At 58.4% G+C, this 12,563-nt stretch overlaps 1 protein-coding gene across 3 annotated transcripts; it reads left to right on the plus strand.

Annotated features, from left to right (window-relative positions):
* Positions 1 to 113: 113 nt before the first annotated feature.
* CLK3 (CDC like kinase 3) lies at positions 114 to 11,255 on the plus strand. 3 transcript variants are annotated; one of them, XM_056499710.1, is made up of 13 exons: positions 114 to 212; positions 462 to 610; positions 2,696 to 2,882; positions 4,504 to 4,597; positions 4,826 to 4,892; positions 5,653 to 5,769; positions 6,623 to 6,789; positions 7,729 to 7,823; positions 8,732 to 8,861; positions 9,302 to 9,384; positions 9,693 to 9,772; positions 9,857 to 9,947; positions 10,885 to 11,255. In XM_056499710.1, exons 2-13 carry the CDS (start codon positions 462 to 464, stop codon positions 11,068 to 11,070), a joined length of 1,446 nt encoding a protein of 481 aa, XP_056355685.1. In that variant the 5' UTR covers positions 114 to 212; the 3' UTR covers positions 11,071 to 11,255. The 3 variants fall into 3 exon arrangements, with proteins under 3 accessions (XP_056355685.1, XP_056355686.1, XP_056355687.1); XM_056499711.1 differs by lacking the exon at positions 114 to 212 and adding an exon at positions 245 to 320; XM_056499712.1 differs by lacking the exons at positions 114 to 212; positions 462 to 610 and having other exon boundaries at positions 2,798 to 2,882; positions 4,504 to 4,640.
* Positions 11,256 to 12,563: the final 1,308 nt, after the last annotated feature.

Raw genomic sequence — 12,563 nt, forward strand, 5'->3', positions numbered from 1 at the left:
CCAGCCCGGCGCTCTGAGGCGGGTTTGACCCCGGCCCGGCGCTCTGAGGCGGGTTTAACCCCAGCCCGGCGCTCTGAGGCGGGTTTAACCCCGGCCCGGCCCGGCCCGTGGGGCGGGTTTGACCCCGGCCGGGAAGCGGAAGCGGCGCTGCGGGGCCGCAGGGGCCGGGCCGGGCCGGGCCGCACCCGCCGAGCGCGGCCGCAGTGGCGGCGGTGAGGCCGGGGACGCACGGCGGGGACACGGGAGGGGACACACGGAGGGACACACGGAGGGACACACGGAGGGACAGCGGGCACAGCGCGGGGACGCGCGGGCGGCGGGCGCGGAGCGGGTAACGGCCCCGGCAGCCGCCGGCCCGCGGGCACAGCGCTCCGCAGCGCCCAGCCCGGCGGGCCCGGCCGGTGCCGCGGCTCCGGCGGCGCTCGGGCAGCGCTCCGAGCCCCCCGCGCCCGTCCCCGCAGATGCATCACTGCAGGAGGCTCCGCTCCCCGGAGCAGGACGGCGAGCTGGGGCACCGCTGGAAGCGGCGGCGGTCGCGGAGCAGGGAGTACGAGGGCAGGCTGCGGTACCCGCCCCGCAGGGATCTCTCGCGGAGATCCAGATCCAGGAGGTGAGAGCGCTGGCCCCTCAAAACCCCCGTGCTGAGCCCAAACCCGGCGGTGCAAGCGAAGGGTTTATTTATTTCTGTGTGTGTGTGTGTGGTTTCAATGGCACGCTAAAGTTCTTCCCGAAGCCGCGGCTGTCATGTTAAGGAGGGAACAGCCTGCCCTGGAATCACGTTTCCATGCTGCGGAGGCATTAAAGTCTCTCCTGACAGCCGCTCCTCTCTGACGGGATTACAGCCGGATTTAAAGCAACCGCGCTCCTCCCTCGCCTCAGAAGGGATCCCGGCTGAGGGATCTAACTGATCTCTCCTGCCTGGGGTCGGGGTTTTACCTTTGATCTCTTTTTGTTCGGCGTTTCCCCGGGGACAGTGAGGTGCTGGGAGCGGGATGAGGTCTCTGATGAGGGCAGAGCCCCATGCTGCTGCTGGGGCTGCTGTGGTTCCACTGGTTGGACTGGGCAGGTGCAGCCAGGCAGGAGCTGAGCTCACCCCTGAATTCCTGAAATGCTCTCCAGATTAAATTCTCTCCCCAGCCTGGCTTTTGTTTACTTGAAGGAGGTGGGTTGTGAAATAGAGCTGGCACACATAACGGGCTTTTCCGTTTGTTTTTTGTTTTCATCTGATGGGTAATTTGGAACAGATTTGGATGAAAGCAGCCTTTTGTTGGGTGAAAACAGCCTTGTCCCTTCAGTCTTTGAGGAGACCTGAGTGTTGGAGTCCTTGAGGTCGTTATTTCTGATTTCTGTGTCCAAGGCACACCGAGCTGTGTCTGGGTCACTGCTGGCAGAAGCAGGCAGAGCTGCTCTCGTGGCTGATGTGCCCAGAACCTGCTGTGTGACTCCTCTGTGTCTGTCCCCCACAGCTGAGCCTGCTCTGAGGTCTCTGGCCCTTCCTGATGCAGAGTTTGGCCATTATGTCCCGGGAGGTTGTTGCTCCAGGGGCAGGAGCTCGGTGACAGATTTTTCTTCTGGCTCTTGCTGATCCATGGAGCTGCTCTGTGTGTGCACACCGAGGCTTTGGTGCCCTGGGACCTCCTGTCCCCCCTGGGTGACAACCAGAGCCCTGCTGCTGCTCCTTGTTTGGTTAAGAACTAATGAGGCACCTTCCTGAGGGAGGAGGAACGGTGACAAACACCTGGGAGTGCTGGCACGGGGGGAAATCAAGGAGTGTTGAGGGCTGGAAGGGACCTTAAAGCTCACCCAGTGCCACCTTCCACTAGTCCAGGGTGCTCCCTGCCCAGCCTGGCCTTGGGCACTCCAGGGAGGGGAGTCCACACAAGGCAGGCAGCCCAGCTGGAGCTCTCAGAGGGTGGTTTTAGCCCAGCTCCTTAAAATGTGGGAGTGCCTCACTGTTTTCTGTGCAGGACTTCGCAGTGGTTAGAGTTTGAGGTGCAGAAAGATTTGGGATTCCTGCCACAGGGGAGTGGGAGCATCCTCCCTGCCCTGGGAGATGCTGTATTTGGGATGGGGGGATGCTGTATTTGGGATGGGGGGATGCTGTATTTGGGATGGGGGGATGCTGTATTTGGGATGGGGGGATGCTGTATTTGGGATAGGAAGCAGCTCTGGGGATTGTGTATTTGGGATGGGGGATGCTGTATTTGAGATGGGGGGATGCTGTATTTAGGATGGGAAGCAGCTCTGGGGAAGCTGTATTTGGGATGCTGTATTTGGGATGGGGGATGCTGTATTTGGGATAGGAAGCAGCCCTTTGGCATGCTGTATTTGGGATGGGGGGATGCTGTATTTGGGATGGGGGATGCTAAGCAATTCTTCTCTAAAGAGTTTCTCTCCAAGGAGGCCTTGCTGGGGTTTCTGCTTCTTCCACAGTCTTTGGGATGGGAAGCAGCCCAGGCCCAGGGTTCCTGAGTCTTTCTGGGTATCAGGGCAGGAGGATTTCTCTGTGGTGACAGGACGGAGGGAGCAGCAGGGAGCTGTGCCAGGGGTGGGCATTAGCAGTAGGTGCTTTTCTGCAGCGGAGGAGCAGGCTGGGTGCCCGTGCAGCAGCTGAGCTCTCCGCTCCCAGCGCTGCAGTCCCTGCCTCGGTTCCGCGGCGCTGTGCGGGGCTCTGAGGGCGCTGTGTTGTGTGCAGCCACGAGAGGATGCCGTACCCGCGGCGCTGCCGGCTGGAGGAGCGCAGCCCGTCGCTGGGGGAGGAGTGCTGCCCGGCGCGGCCGCGGCCCTGGCGGCGCTCCCGGGGCCGGGAGCCGCGCCGGCCCCGCCGCTACCCGCAGCACTGCCGCCGCCGCCGGAGCCGCTCCTGCAGCAGCGCCTCCTCGGTGAGTAGCACCACGGCCAGCTCAGCCCTTAGCTCTTCCTGCCTCCCTGCAGCCCTGGGTGAGTACCGAGCCCCGCTGGCGTGTTTGCTAAGTCCCGGGTCTGCGCGGCGCTCTTGTAGCCTTAATCCGTGAGGGAGCTAAGCCGCGCTCCTTAGGATCAGGGAGAGCTTCCAGTGGCACTCGTGGTGCTGATGAGGGAGAGCCTTGGCTTGGGGCCAGCCCTGCTCCCACTTTATCCAGGGATTCGCTTCTGCCTGCGGCTGCTGCCGCTTCTGGGGGGTTTGGTGTGCAGCATTCCTGGTGCCTGGATCCCCTTCCAGGTGGGATCCATCAGCCCAGCTCTGCAGGGATGTTTCCCAGCCCTGTTAGTTCTCCCACCCTCCCAGCGTACTCGTGTGACCTCTTTGCCCGTTCCCGCTTGGGTTTCAGCTTCTCAGAAGCAAACTTCCCCCTGAACCGAGGCATTCCTTCCAGGGATCACCTGGGAATGTGTGGGGCTGGGTGGGGGGCTGGTCCCAGGAATGCCCTGGGAGTGGTGTGAGGTGTCAGGCCGAGCACTTCAGCTCTTCCTTCCTGTGAGGAGCACTCCCCTCCCACCTGCAGTGTTACCACAGCTCTGATCCCATCCCAGCTGGACAATCTGGGAACTTCTGAGCTCCTCCTTTTGACTCCTTTCCATCCAGCTTTGGGATTTGGGTGTTGAGGGAGCCAGGGCTGTGCTGGCAGTGCAGGGTGGTGACACTGCAAGTCTAGGCTCCTCACAGCTGTCCCGGCTCTCCTCCCACCTTCTCCTCTGTCCCAGCTGATTTTTGGGGGGGTTCTGATCTTAGCTCATTATTTTGGACCTGCTGTTTGTGGGGCGAGGGGGCACAGGAGAGAAGCCTGCTAGGAGAAGCTCAGGCATGGAAATGTCAAGGTTTCCATGAATCCCTTTGGCTGCAGGGATTATAATTATTTTGGGAGCGGACTAGAACAAGGTGAGGAATTAGGGCGGCTCGCTTTGTGGACCCCAGGTCCTTGCAGGAACGTTGGGCTGGTTTTCCAGTAGAAGCTTGCCAGTAGCAGGGGGTGAACATCACCTCAGAGCTTGCCTGAAGTGTCCCCTGGGGATTGATTTACCTGTGCTGTCCCTAAAGCTCTCCCAGTGTCCACAAGGCCGATGTGCCCCAGCATAGGTGGATTTAGGATAGGTGTGGCAGCAAGTTCCCCTTCAGGAGGGGAGGGGCTGGGCACAGCTCTGGGCAGCTGGAGCTGCATTTCCCAAGGATGCACAGAGAGAAAAAACTGCTACTGCAGCTTCTGCTGGGCAGCCTGTCCAAAGCCAGTGCTTGCCAGCAGAGAGGTGATGTTCTGGCCAAGGCCCCCTCCACGGGGAGCAGAGGATTCCCCTCCTGGAAGAGAGGGGCATCTCCCTGCCCCAGAGCCTGTAGCTGATGAGAGAAGTTTTCTTGCCGTACCTGTAGCTGTTGATGACTTTTCTGTTTTGAAGTTAGTTCTGTGTCTTGACGTGTCCCTTGCAATATCCCTGTCGTTATATGTGCTGTGTGCCTTATGAAATGCTGGGATCTGGAAAACCCACCCGCCCTCCCCCGTGTCTCCCCGCGGGCTGCGGCGAGCGCAGAGGAGCCGGCAGAGCAGCAGGCGCAGCAGGAGCGTGGAGGATGACAAGGAAGGTCACCTGGTGTGCAGGATCGGCGATTGGCTTCAAGAGCGATGTACAGCCACCTAGCGTAAAACTTTACCTCTTCTGTACCCCGGGTTAGCCCCGCCTCTGTCCCTGCCGCTCGGGTCTCTGCTCTTTGTTAACCTGCCTGGGGCGCTTGAGGTTTAAACAGTGTAGCTGTTGTTTTGTTTTTGCCTGGAGGTTTTGTTGGTGTGAAGTGGCAGGAGCCCGGCCCCGCCCCAGCCCCCAGGCTCACACCCGCTCCTGTTCTCTCTCCTAGACGAAATCGTCGGCAGCCTGGGCGAAGGCACTTTTGGGAAAGTGGTGGAGTGCGTGGACCACGCCAGGTGGGCACCTCTCCCTGCGTCTGTCCCTGCTGGGCTCCACAGGCCCCAGTTTGTCACCTTCCATGTGTCACTGCCTTCCTCAGAGCGAGGGGAAGGGCCTGGCTCAGCCCTCAGCCCCCGGCAGAATTGTGTCAAGGGAACAGGAGGTCATAGAACAGAATAATGGAATATCCTGAGCTGGGAGGGACCCACACTAATCATCCAAATCCAGCACATCAGCACCCCAGCAATCCCAGCCTGTGCCTCAGGGAGCAGCTCCTGGAGCTGGGGCAGCCCATTCCCTGGGGAGCCTGCTCAGTGCCCCACCACCCTCTGGGGAAGAGCTTTTCCCTGATCTCCATCCAGCTTCTCCCTGAGCCTCCCAGCACAGCCCCAGCCGTGGAAGCTGAGCAGTGAGTTCCTGCTGAGGGGTGGCCCCTGTGACCTCCTGACCTGCCAGGGCACTTGTCCATTCTCTCCTTTAACCTCCCCCGTGGTTACATTTGACCCCAGAGCCCTTCTGAGCTCTTGTCTGGCCCCGAGCCCTGGGGTCAGTTTGCTGCAGGGCTCTCCTGCCTGCTGAGGGAGGGGAGGAGGCCCTGGAGTCACCCACAGGGAGCTGAGGCGCTGCTGTGTCAGTCATAGCTGATACCTGTCACTGCCAGTGAGCCTCTGCCCCAGCAGCACCCAGGGCTGGCAGAGCTCTGCTGGGACACAAATGGTGCCTGGAGTAACGGGATGTGTCTCTCTGACCCCATCCTTCTGTCTCCTCCCTTCCCAGAGGCAAATCACAGGTGGCCCTGAAAATCATAAAGAACGTTGGGAAATACCGAGAGGCTGCCAGGCTGGAAATCAACGTCCTGAAGAAAATCAAAGAGAAGGACAAGGAGAACAAGTTGTGAGTTCCCAGTGCACACAAACCAGCAGGGGGCTGAGGATGTGCTGAGGGGGAGCTGGCCCCATTCCTTGGCCCATGGGAGTTGGGGAGCTCTGTCCAAAGGTGGCTGAGCAAAGCAGGGAGCATCTCCCTGGGCTCAGCAGGCACTCCTGAAGTGTCCAGGTGTTGGAGTCAGTGGGTCAGGGGTCTCTGAATTCTTCAGAGAGAAATCAGAGAGCAGGGATTGAATTAAAGCCTTTGGATGGATTGAAGTGTATTAAACCACTCACACATAAAGTAGACATTTAAGTAGAAGTAAGTCAGGAATTTTAGGGTGAGTTCTAATGCTTTTAGTAAGTGAAAGGTTTCAAATGCCAGAGTAGCAGTGAGTGTTCTAGTGAAGGTTGAAACACACTGATATCTTCAACAGAGGCTCCAGGACCATGGTTGTAGACAGGACTTAGACATAATAGAGTTATAGTAAGAATATTGCTTACATTTTTCAGATAGAACAGATAGATTGTATGCATAGTTCTATATGTAACCTGGAATTCTAATAGGTTAAGGAGTGGTGGTCTGAGCTTGTGTCTTAGCTTGTTAGAAAAATCTTATATAAGAGTTTGTACTGGGGAGAGTTGGTGCTTTTAGCCATTTGCTTACTGCTATTGCCAGCTGATTTGCCATTACCTGTAGAGACTGATGTGCTTTGTGACAAATAACCTTTATAACTATTAGCTGCTTTGCTTATTTTAAGATAAGATCCTAAGAGCTCTGGAGTTGTGCCTTGGAGCACCAGAGGTCTGAGAACCTCCCAGCCAGAGGCTGTCAGGGCATCCCTAGGGAGGTTAACCCCTGCCTCTCCATCCCTGCCCAGCCTGTGTGTCCTGATGTCAGACTGGTTCAACTTCCACGGCCACATGTGCATCGCCTTCGAGCTGCTGGGCAAGAACACCTTCGAGTTCCTGAAGGAGAACAACTTCCAGCCCTACCCCCTGCCGCAGATCCGGCACATGGCCTACCAGCTGTGCCACGCCCTCAGATGTGAGAGGCTGGGCTGGGAGGGGCTGCCTGGGCTGGGCTGGGCTGGGCTGGGCTGGGCTGGGCTGGGAGGGGCTGCCTGGGCTGGGCTGGGAGGGGCTGGGCTGGGAGGGGCTGGGCTGGGAGGGGCTGGGCTGGGCTGGGCTGGGCTGGGCTGGGCTGGGAGGGGCTGGGCTGGGCTGGGCTGGGCTGGGAGGGGCTGGGAGGGGCTGGGCTGGGCTGGGCTGGGCTGGGCTGGGCTGCCTGGGCTGGGCTGGGAGGGGCTGGGCTGGGCTGGGCTGGGCTGGGCTGGGCTGGGCTGGGAGGGGCTGGGCTGGGCTGGGCTGGGCTGGGCTGGGCTGGGCTGGGCTGGGCTGGGAGGGGCTGGGCTGGGCTGGGCTGGGCTGGGAGGGGCTGGGAGGGGCTGGGCTGGGCTGGGCTGGGCTGGGCTGGGCTGCCTGGGCTGGGCTGGGAGGGGCTGGGCTGGGCTGGCCTGGGCTGGGCTGGGAGGGGCTGCCTGGGCTGGCCTGGGCTGGGCTGGGAGGGGCTGGGCTGGGCTGGGCTGGGCTGGGCTGGGAGGGGCTGGGCTGGGCTGGGCTGGGCTGCCTGGGCTGGGCTGGGCTGGGCTGGGCTGGGCTGGGCTGGGCTGCCTGGGCTGGGCTGGGAGGGGCTGGGCTGGGCTGGGCTGGGCTGGGCTGGGAGGGGCTGCCTGGGCTGGGCTGGGCTGGGAGGGGCTGCCTGGGCTGGGAGGGGCTGCCTGGGCTGGGCTGGCCTGGGCTGGGCTGGCCTGGGCTGGGCTGGGCTGGGAGGGGCTGCCTGGGCTGGGCTGGGCTGGGCTGGGCTGGGCTGGGAGGGGCTGCCTGGGCTGGGCTGGGCTGGGCTGGGCTGGGCTGGGCTGGGCTCAGCTCTGCAGGTGCTGCTCTCTGCTGCTGAGCTTGCCTGCTTTCTCCTCTCTCTGAGCAGTTCTACACGACAACCAGCTGACTCACACTGACCTCAAGCCAGAGAACATCCTGTTTGTCAACTCGGATTTTGACACGCTGTACAACGAGAACAAGGTGGGTTGTGTGCCAAGGAGCAGAGGCTGCCTTTCCCTCCCTGCAGAAACTGGGTCTTCCCTGCTCTGCTCAGGCCTCCAGAGCCTGGCAAGTGGGAACACACTGCAAGTCAGGCTTCTTCTGCCTGCTGTGCATCCAAATGGATTAATGCTGCCCTTAAGTTCAGGGATTTTCTGCAGTGCTGCTCTGGGATGTTCAGAGCTCAGAGATCCACAGTCCATCCCTGTGAGGAGCTGCATTCCAGCCCTCTGGAGCTCCACAGTTCCATCCCTGTGAGGAGCTGCATTCCAGCCCTCTGGAGCTCCACAGTCCATCCCTGTGAGGTGCATTCCAGCCCTCTGGAGCTCCACAGTCCATCCCAGTGAGGAGCTGCATTCCAGCCCTGTGGAGCTCCACAGTTCACCCTGTGAGGAGCTGCATTCCAGACTTCTGGAGCTCCACAGTTCCATCCCTGTGAGGAGCTGCATTCCAGACTTCTGGAGCTCCACAGTTCACCCTGTGAGGAGCTGCATTCCAGCCCTCTGGAGCTCCACAGTCCATCCCTGTGAGGTGCATTCCAGCCCTCTGGAGCTCCACAGTCCATCCCTGTGAGGTGCATTCCAGCCCTCTGGAGCTCCACAGTCCATCCCTGTGAGGTGCATTCCAGCCCTCTGGAGCTCCACAGTCCATCCCTGTGAGGTGCATTCCAGCCCTCTGGAGCTCCACAGTCCATCCCTGTGAGGTGCATTCCAGCCCTCTGGAGCTCCACAGTCCATCCCTGTGAGGTGCATTCCAGCCCTCTGGAGCCCCACAGTCCATCCCTGTGAGGAGCTGCATTCCAGCCCTCTGGAGCCCCACATTTCCATGCCAGTGAGGTGCATTCCTGCCCTCTGTGCTGCTGTCCCAGCTGTCCCTGTGCTTTCCTGCAGAGCTGTCAGCAGAAGTCCATCAGGAACACGAGCATCCGCGTGGCCGATTTTGGCAGCGCCACCTTTGACCACGAGCACCACACAACCATCGTGGCCACCCGGCACTACCGACCCCCAGAAGTGATTCTGGGTGAGAAATGAGCTTTTTGGGGGTTGTTTTTAGAGTCAGGATTAAAAAATCCATGAAGGAAATGAATTTTCTCATGTTTGGGCTTGGTTGTTTAATAAATCTCATTAGAAGAACAGAACGTTTAGCAACACTTCCTGCCACCAGCTGGAAGTGAGTAAAATGGAGATGAATGTAGCTAGTTCTAAGGTCTTTTAATGCTAAATAGTTTAATAGGGAAATAATATATATATTATTAATTTAATAATTCTCATGACCTTCAGTGTGGCACTAACTAGAAATTACTGCTTGAAACCACAAAGAAGAAGAAAGACACCAGTTAATTTATTTTATCTTGTCCCATACCTATTATTATATTATAAATATAACACAATGTGGTTTCACCAAGGAGAAATGTGGTGGGGTTTGCTGGGGGCCCAGGGTTAATTTGGTTTTCTTTGCAGAGCTGGGCTGGGCACAGCCATGTGATGTGTGGAGCACTGGCTGCATTCTGTTCGAGTATTACCGTGGCTTCACGCTCTTCCAGGTAGGATTGCTGTTCCCTGAGAAACTTTTGTGTCCAGAAGGGCTCAGAATTAGGTGAAGGGGAGGGAAACACACAGCAGGCACTAAAAATGAGAAGCTGAGTGTGGAAAAGGGCTGGTTTGAGGAGTGCCTTGCTGGAAAGACGGACTTTGGAGCATTTCTGGGTTTAGGTTATTTCTATTCCCTGAAGAAAGGGAAAAGCAAAACATGAGAAGTTGGATTTCTCCCCTGTCCCTGCAGAGGTGACAGACCTTTTGTCATGAGCTCCCCAAGCTCTGACTAACCCAGCACTGCTCTGCTCCTTCACAGACCCACGAGAACCGTGAGCATCTTGTCATGATGGAGAAAATCCTGGGGCCACTCCCCTCTCACATGGTCCACAAAACTCGGTAAGAGGCTAGTCCTGGCTCAGCCCAGCCCCAGCACCTGCCTGGGGGGGAGAGATGCTGCCTGATCCCCCCTTCCCCCTGCAGGAAACAAAAATACTTCCACAACGGGAGCCTGGTGTGGGATGAGAACACGTCTGATGGCAGATACGTGCAGGAGAACTGCAAACCCCTGAGGGTAGGAGCTGCTCCCTCCCCTGGGCAGGGTGGGGGCTCAGGGGTGGGAATTCCCACTGGAACTGCTCCCAGCTGCAGTGATCCTGGGCTGGCGTGGGCAGGATGGGGAGCAGGGAAAGGGGGGGATGCTGGATTTGGGATGGGGATGCTGTATTTGGGAAGGGATGCTGTATTTGGGATTTTGGATTTGGGATGGGGGATGCTGTATTTGGGATGCTGTGTTTGGGATGGGATGCTGTGTTTGGGATGGGATGCTGTATTTGGGATGGGATGCTGTGTTTGGGATGGGATGCTGTGTTTGGGATGCTGTGTTTGGGATGCAATGCTGTGTTTGGGATTGCAAGATGCTGTGTTTGGGATGCTGTGTTTGGGATGGGATGCTGTGTTTGGGATGGGATGCTGTGTTTGGGATGCTGTGTTTGGGATGGGGATGCTGTATTTGGGATGCAATGCTGTGTTTGGGATTGGAAGATGCTGTATTTGGGATGCTGTGTTTGGGATGGGGATGCTTTATTTGGCATGCTGTGTTTGGGATGCTGTATTTGGGATGCAATGCTGTGTTTGGGATGCTGTGTTTGGGATGGGATGCTGTGTTTGGGATGCAGGATGCTGTATTTGGGATGGGATGCTGTGTTTGGGATGGGATGCTGTGTTTGGGATGCTGTGTGTGGGATGGGATGCTGTGTTTGGGATGCAGGATGCTGTGTGTGGGATGGGATGCTGTGTTTGGAAGATGCTGTGTATGGGTAGATGCTGTGTTTGGGATGCCGTGTGTGGGATGGGATGCTGTGTTTAGGATGCTGTATTTGGGATGCAATGCTGTGTTTGGGATGCTGTGTGTGGGACGCAGGCTGCCCTGGCTGGCCCCACCCGGGCTGTCTCCGTGTCCCTGGCTGAGTGTCCTGTCCCCGTCCCTGTCCCTGTCCCTGTCCCTGCAGACGTACATGCTGCAGGACTCGCTGGAGCACGCGCAGCTCTTTGACCTGATGCGGCGGATGCTGGAGTTCGACCCCTCGCAGCGCATCACGTTCTCCCAGGCGCTGCTGCACCCTTTCTTTGCCGGGCTCTCGGCCGAGGAGCGCATGCTGTGCGGGCGGGGCGGCAGCCGGGACCTCAGCAGATGACACAGGGACCCGCCCGGATCCCAGCACGGATCCCTCGGGACTGGGCTCCTCCCCCAGTCCACAGGGGCTGGGGCTGCCACAAGGACCCTGGGGAGGGGAGTTGGAAGGAAAGCTCCGTTGGAAAGCACAGATTTGTCTATTTATATGTTGTAAAGTTAAAATAAAGTGTTTCTTATTGTTTGATACTTCCCTTGTAGGCGGGTGTGGGGTTGTGTTGGCCCAGCTTTGCCTCCTGTGCAGAACAAAAAGCACCTGGAATCAGTGAGGGGAGCGCTGCCCTGGCACAGGCCGGTTCTAGAGGGAGAGCAGACAAATAAAGAGCTGCACACAGTAGCACACATGAAGAGTTGCACTTTATTTCAGGGCGTGGTCCCCGCAGTGGCAGGAATGGGTGGTTACAAACATCAGGTCACACAGGGGTCACCAAGCAGTGCCACAGTGCAGTGACGGGCACCTGGCACCAGAGCAGTTCTGTGCAGGTGGGGCAGGAACTGTCCCAAGCACAGCTACAGCAGAGCTCCTCTCTCACACACCCAGACCCCATTCTGGGTCTCTGAGCGCTCCACAAGAGCTGGTACCTCACATTCCAGCTGTGTGAAGCCAAGAAACATCTGCACAGCCAAATACCCCAATGGAACAGCCCCACGCTGCCTGAACCCTGCACAGATTTGGGCTGGGGAATCCCACCACGAGGGGATGAACCCTCCTGTTGTGCAACTCTGTTCACTTTATTTTGGAACCATTTCAAGGCTGGTAACCACCAGGGCCTCGGTGCTTCCCAGAACTCCATCCCTGCACAAACACCAGCCCCTGCTCCAGTGCCTTCCAGCAGGGCTGTCCCTGCTCCTGCTCCGTGTGTACAAGCTACAGCTCAACAGCCAAACCCAGAAAGGGCAGGAAAAACCTGCAGAAAGCAGAAATTGAAACAGCAAGTCTCTACTGAGTGTCTTGAGCAAAGAGAGTGAAAATAAGGCGACTAAAGCTAACACTGACTACAGCAACAACCTCTTTAACCCGGGTAAAGATCCGAGGAAACAGCTGGAAAAAACAAAAAGACAGAGGGAAACCTTGTGTTTGTGTTGTGAATAACCACCAGACTGCTGTGCTGTCCCAGTCAGGAGCACAGGCTGGTGGTGCTGCCTCAGCTGGGGCTGAGCTGTGGGGCACAGTGGGACCCAGCAGTGCCCAGAGCAGCTGAGGGGAACCAGGGCTGCACACCAGGCACAGCCCTGGTCCTGCTGAGGTAGATATGGCAACGTGCAGGGGGACAGGCCTGGGGCTCAGCAGCCTCCTGGGCCCTGGAATTGCTTCTCTGCGAGCAGGGAAGGCTCTTCCCTCCTCCTGTGACAGCCCTGGCCTCTGTTCTAGCAGAGGAAAGGAAAGGAAAGATGAGTGCCTGACTAAAGGCCCAGCTTGGGGCGCTCACCGTGGGGCTGGAGCCACACTGGGCTGGTCCCTGTGCTTCCCGAGGGATGCAGCTCCCCTGGGCAGAG

Source organism: Oenanthe melanoleuca, chromosome 10 (genome assembly GCF_029582105.1).
Source record: "Oenanthe melanoleuca isolate GR-GAL-2019-014 chromosome 10, OMel1.0, whole genome shotgun sequence".
NCBI lineage: Eukaryota > Metazoa > Chordata > Aves > Passeriformes > Muscicapidae > Oenanthe > Oenanthe melanoleuca.

Excerpts from the sequence above, each read along its gene's own strand:
- CLK3 (XM_056499710.1), top strand. The coding sequence starts at position 462 with ATGCATCACTGCAGGAGGCTCCGCTCCCCGGAGCAGGACGGCGAGCTG. Across the intron at positions 6,790-7,728 it reads GCTGTGCCACGCCCTCAGAT|TTCTACACGACAACCAGCTG; the intron begins GTGAGAGGCTGG and ends CTCTCTGAGCAG. Across the intron at positions 9,385-9,692 it reads GTGGCTTCACGCTCTTCCAG|ACCCACGAGAACCGTGAGCA; the intron begins GTAGGATTGCTG and ends GCTCCTTCACAG.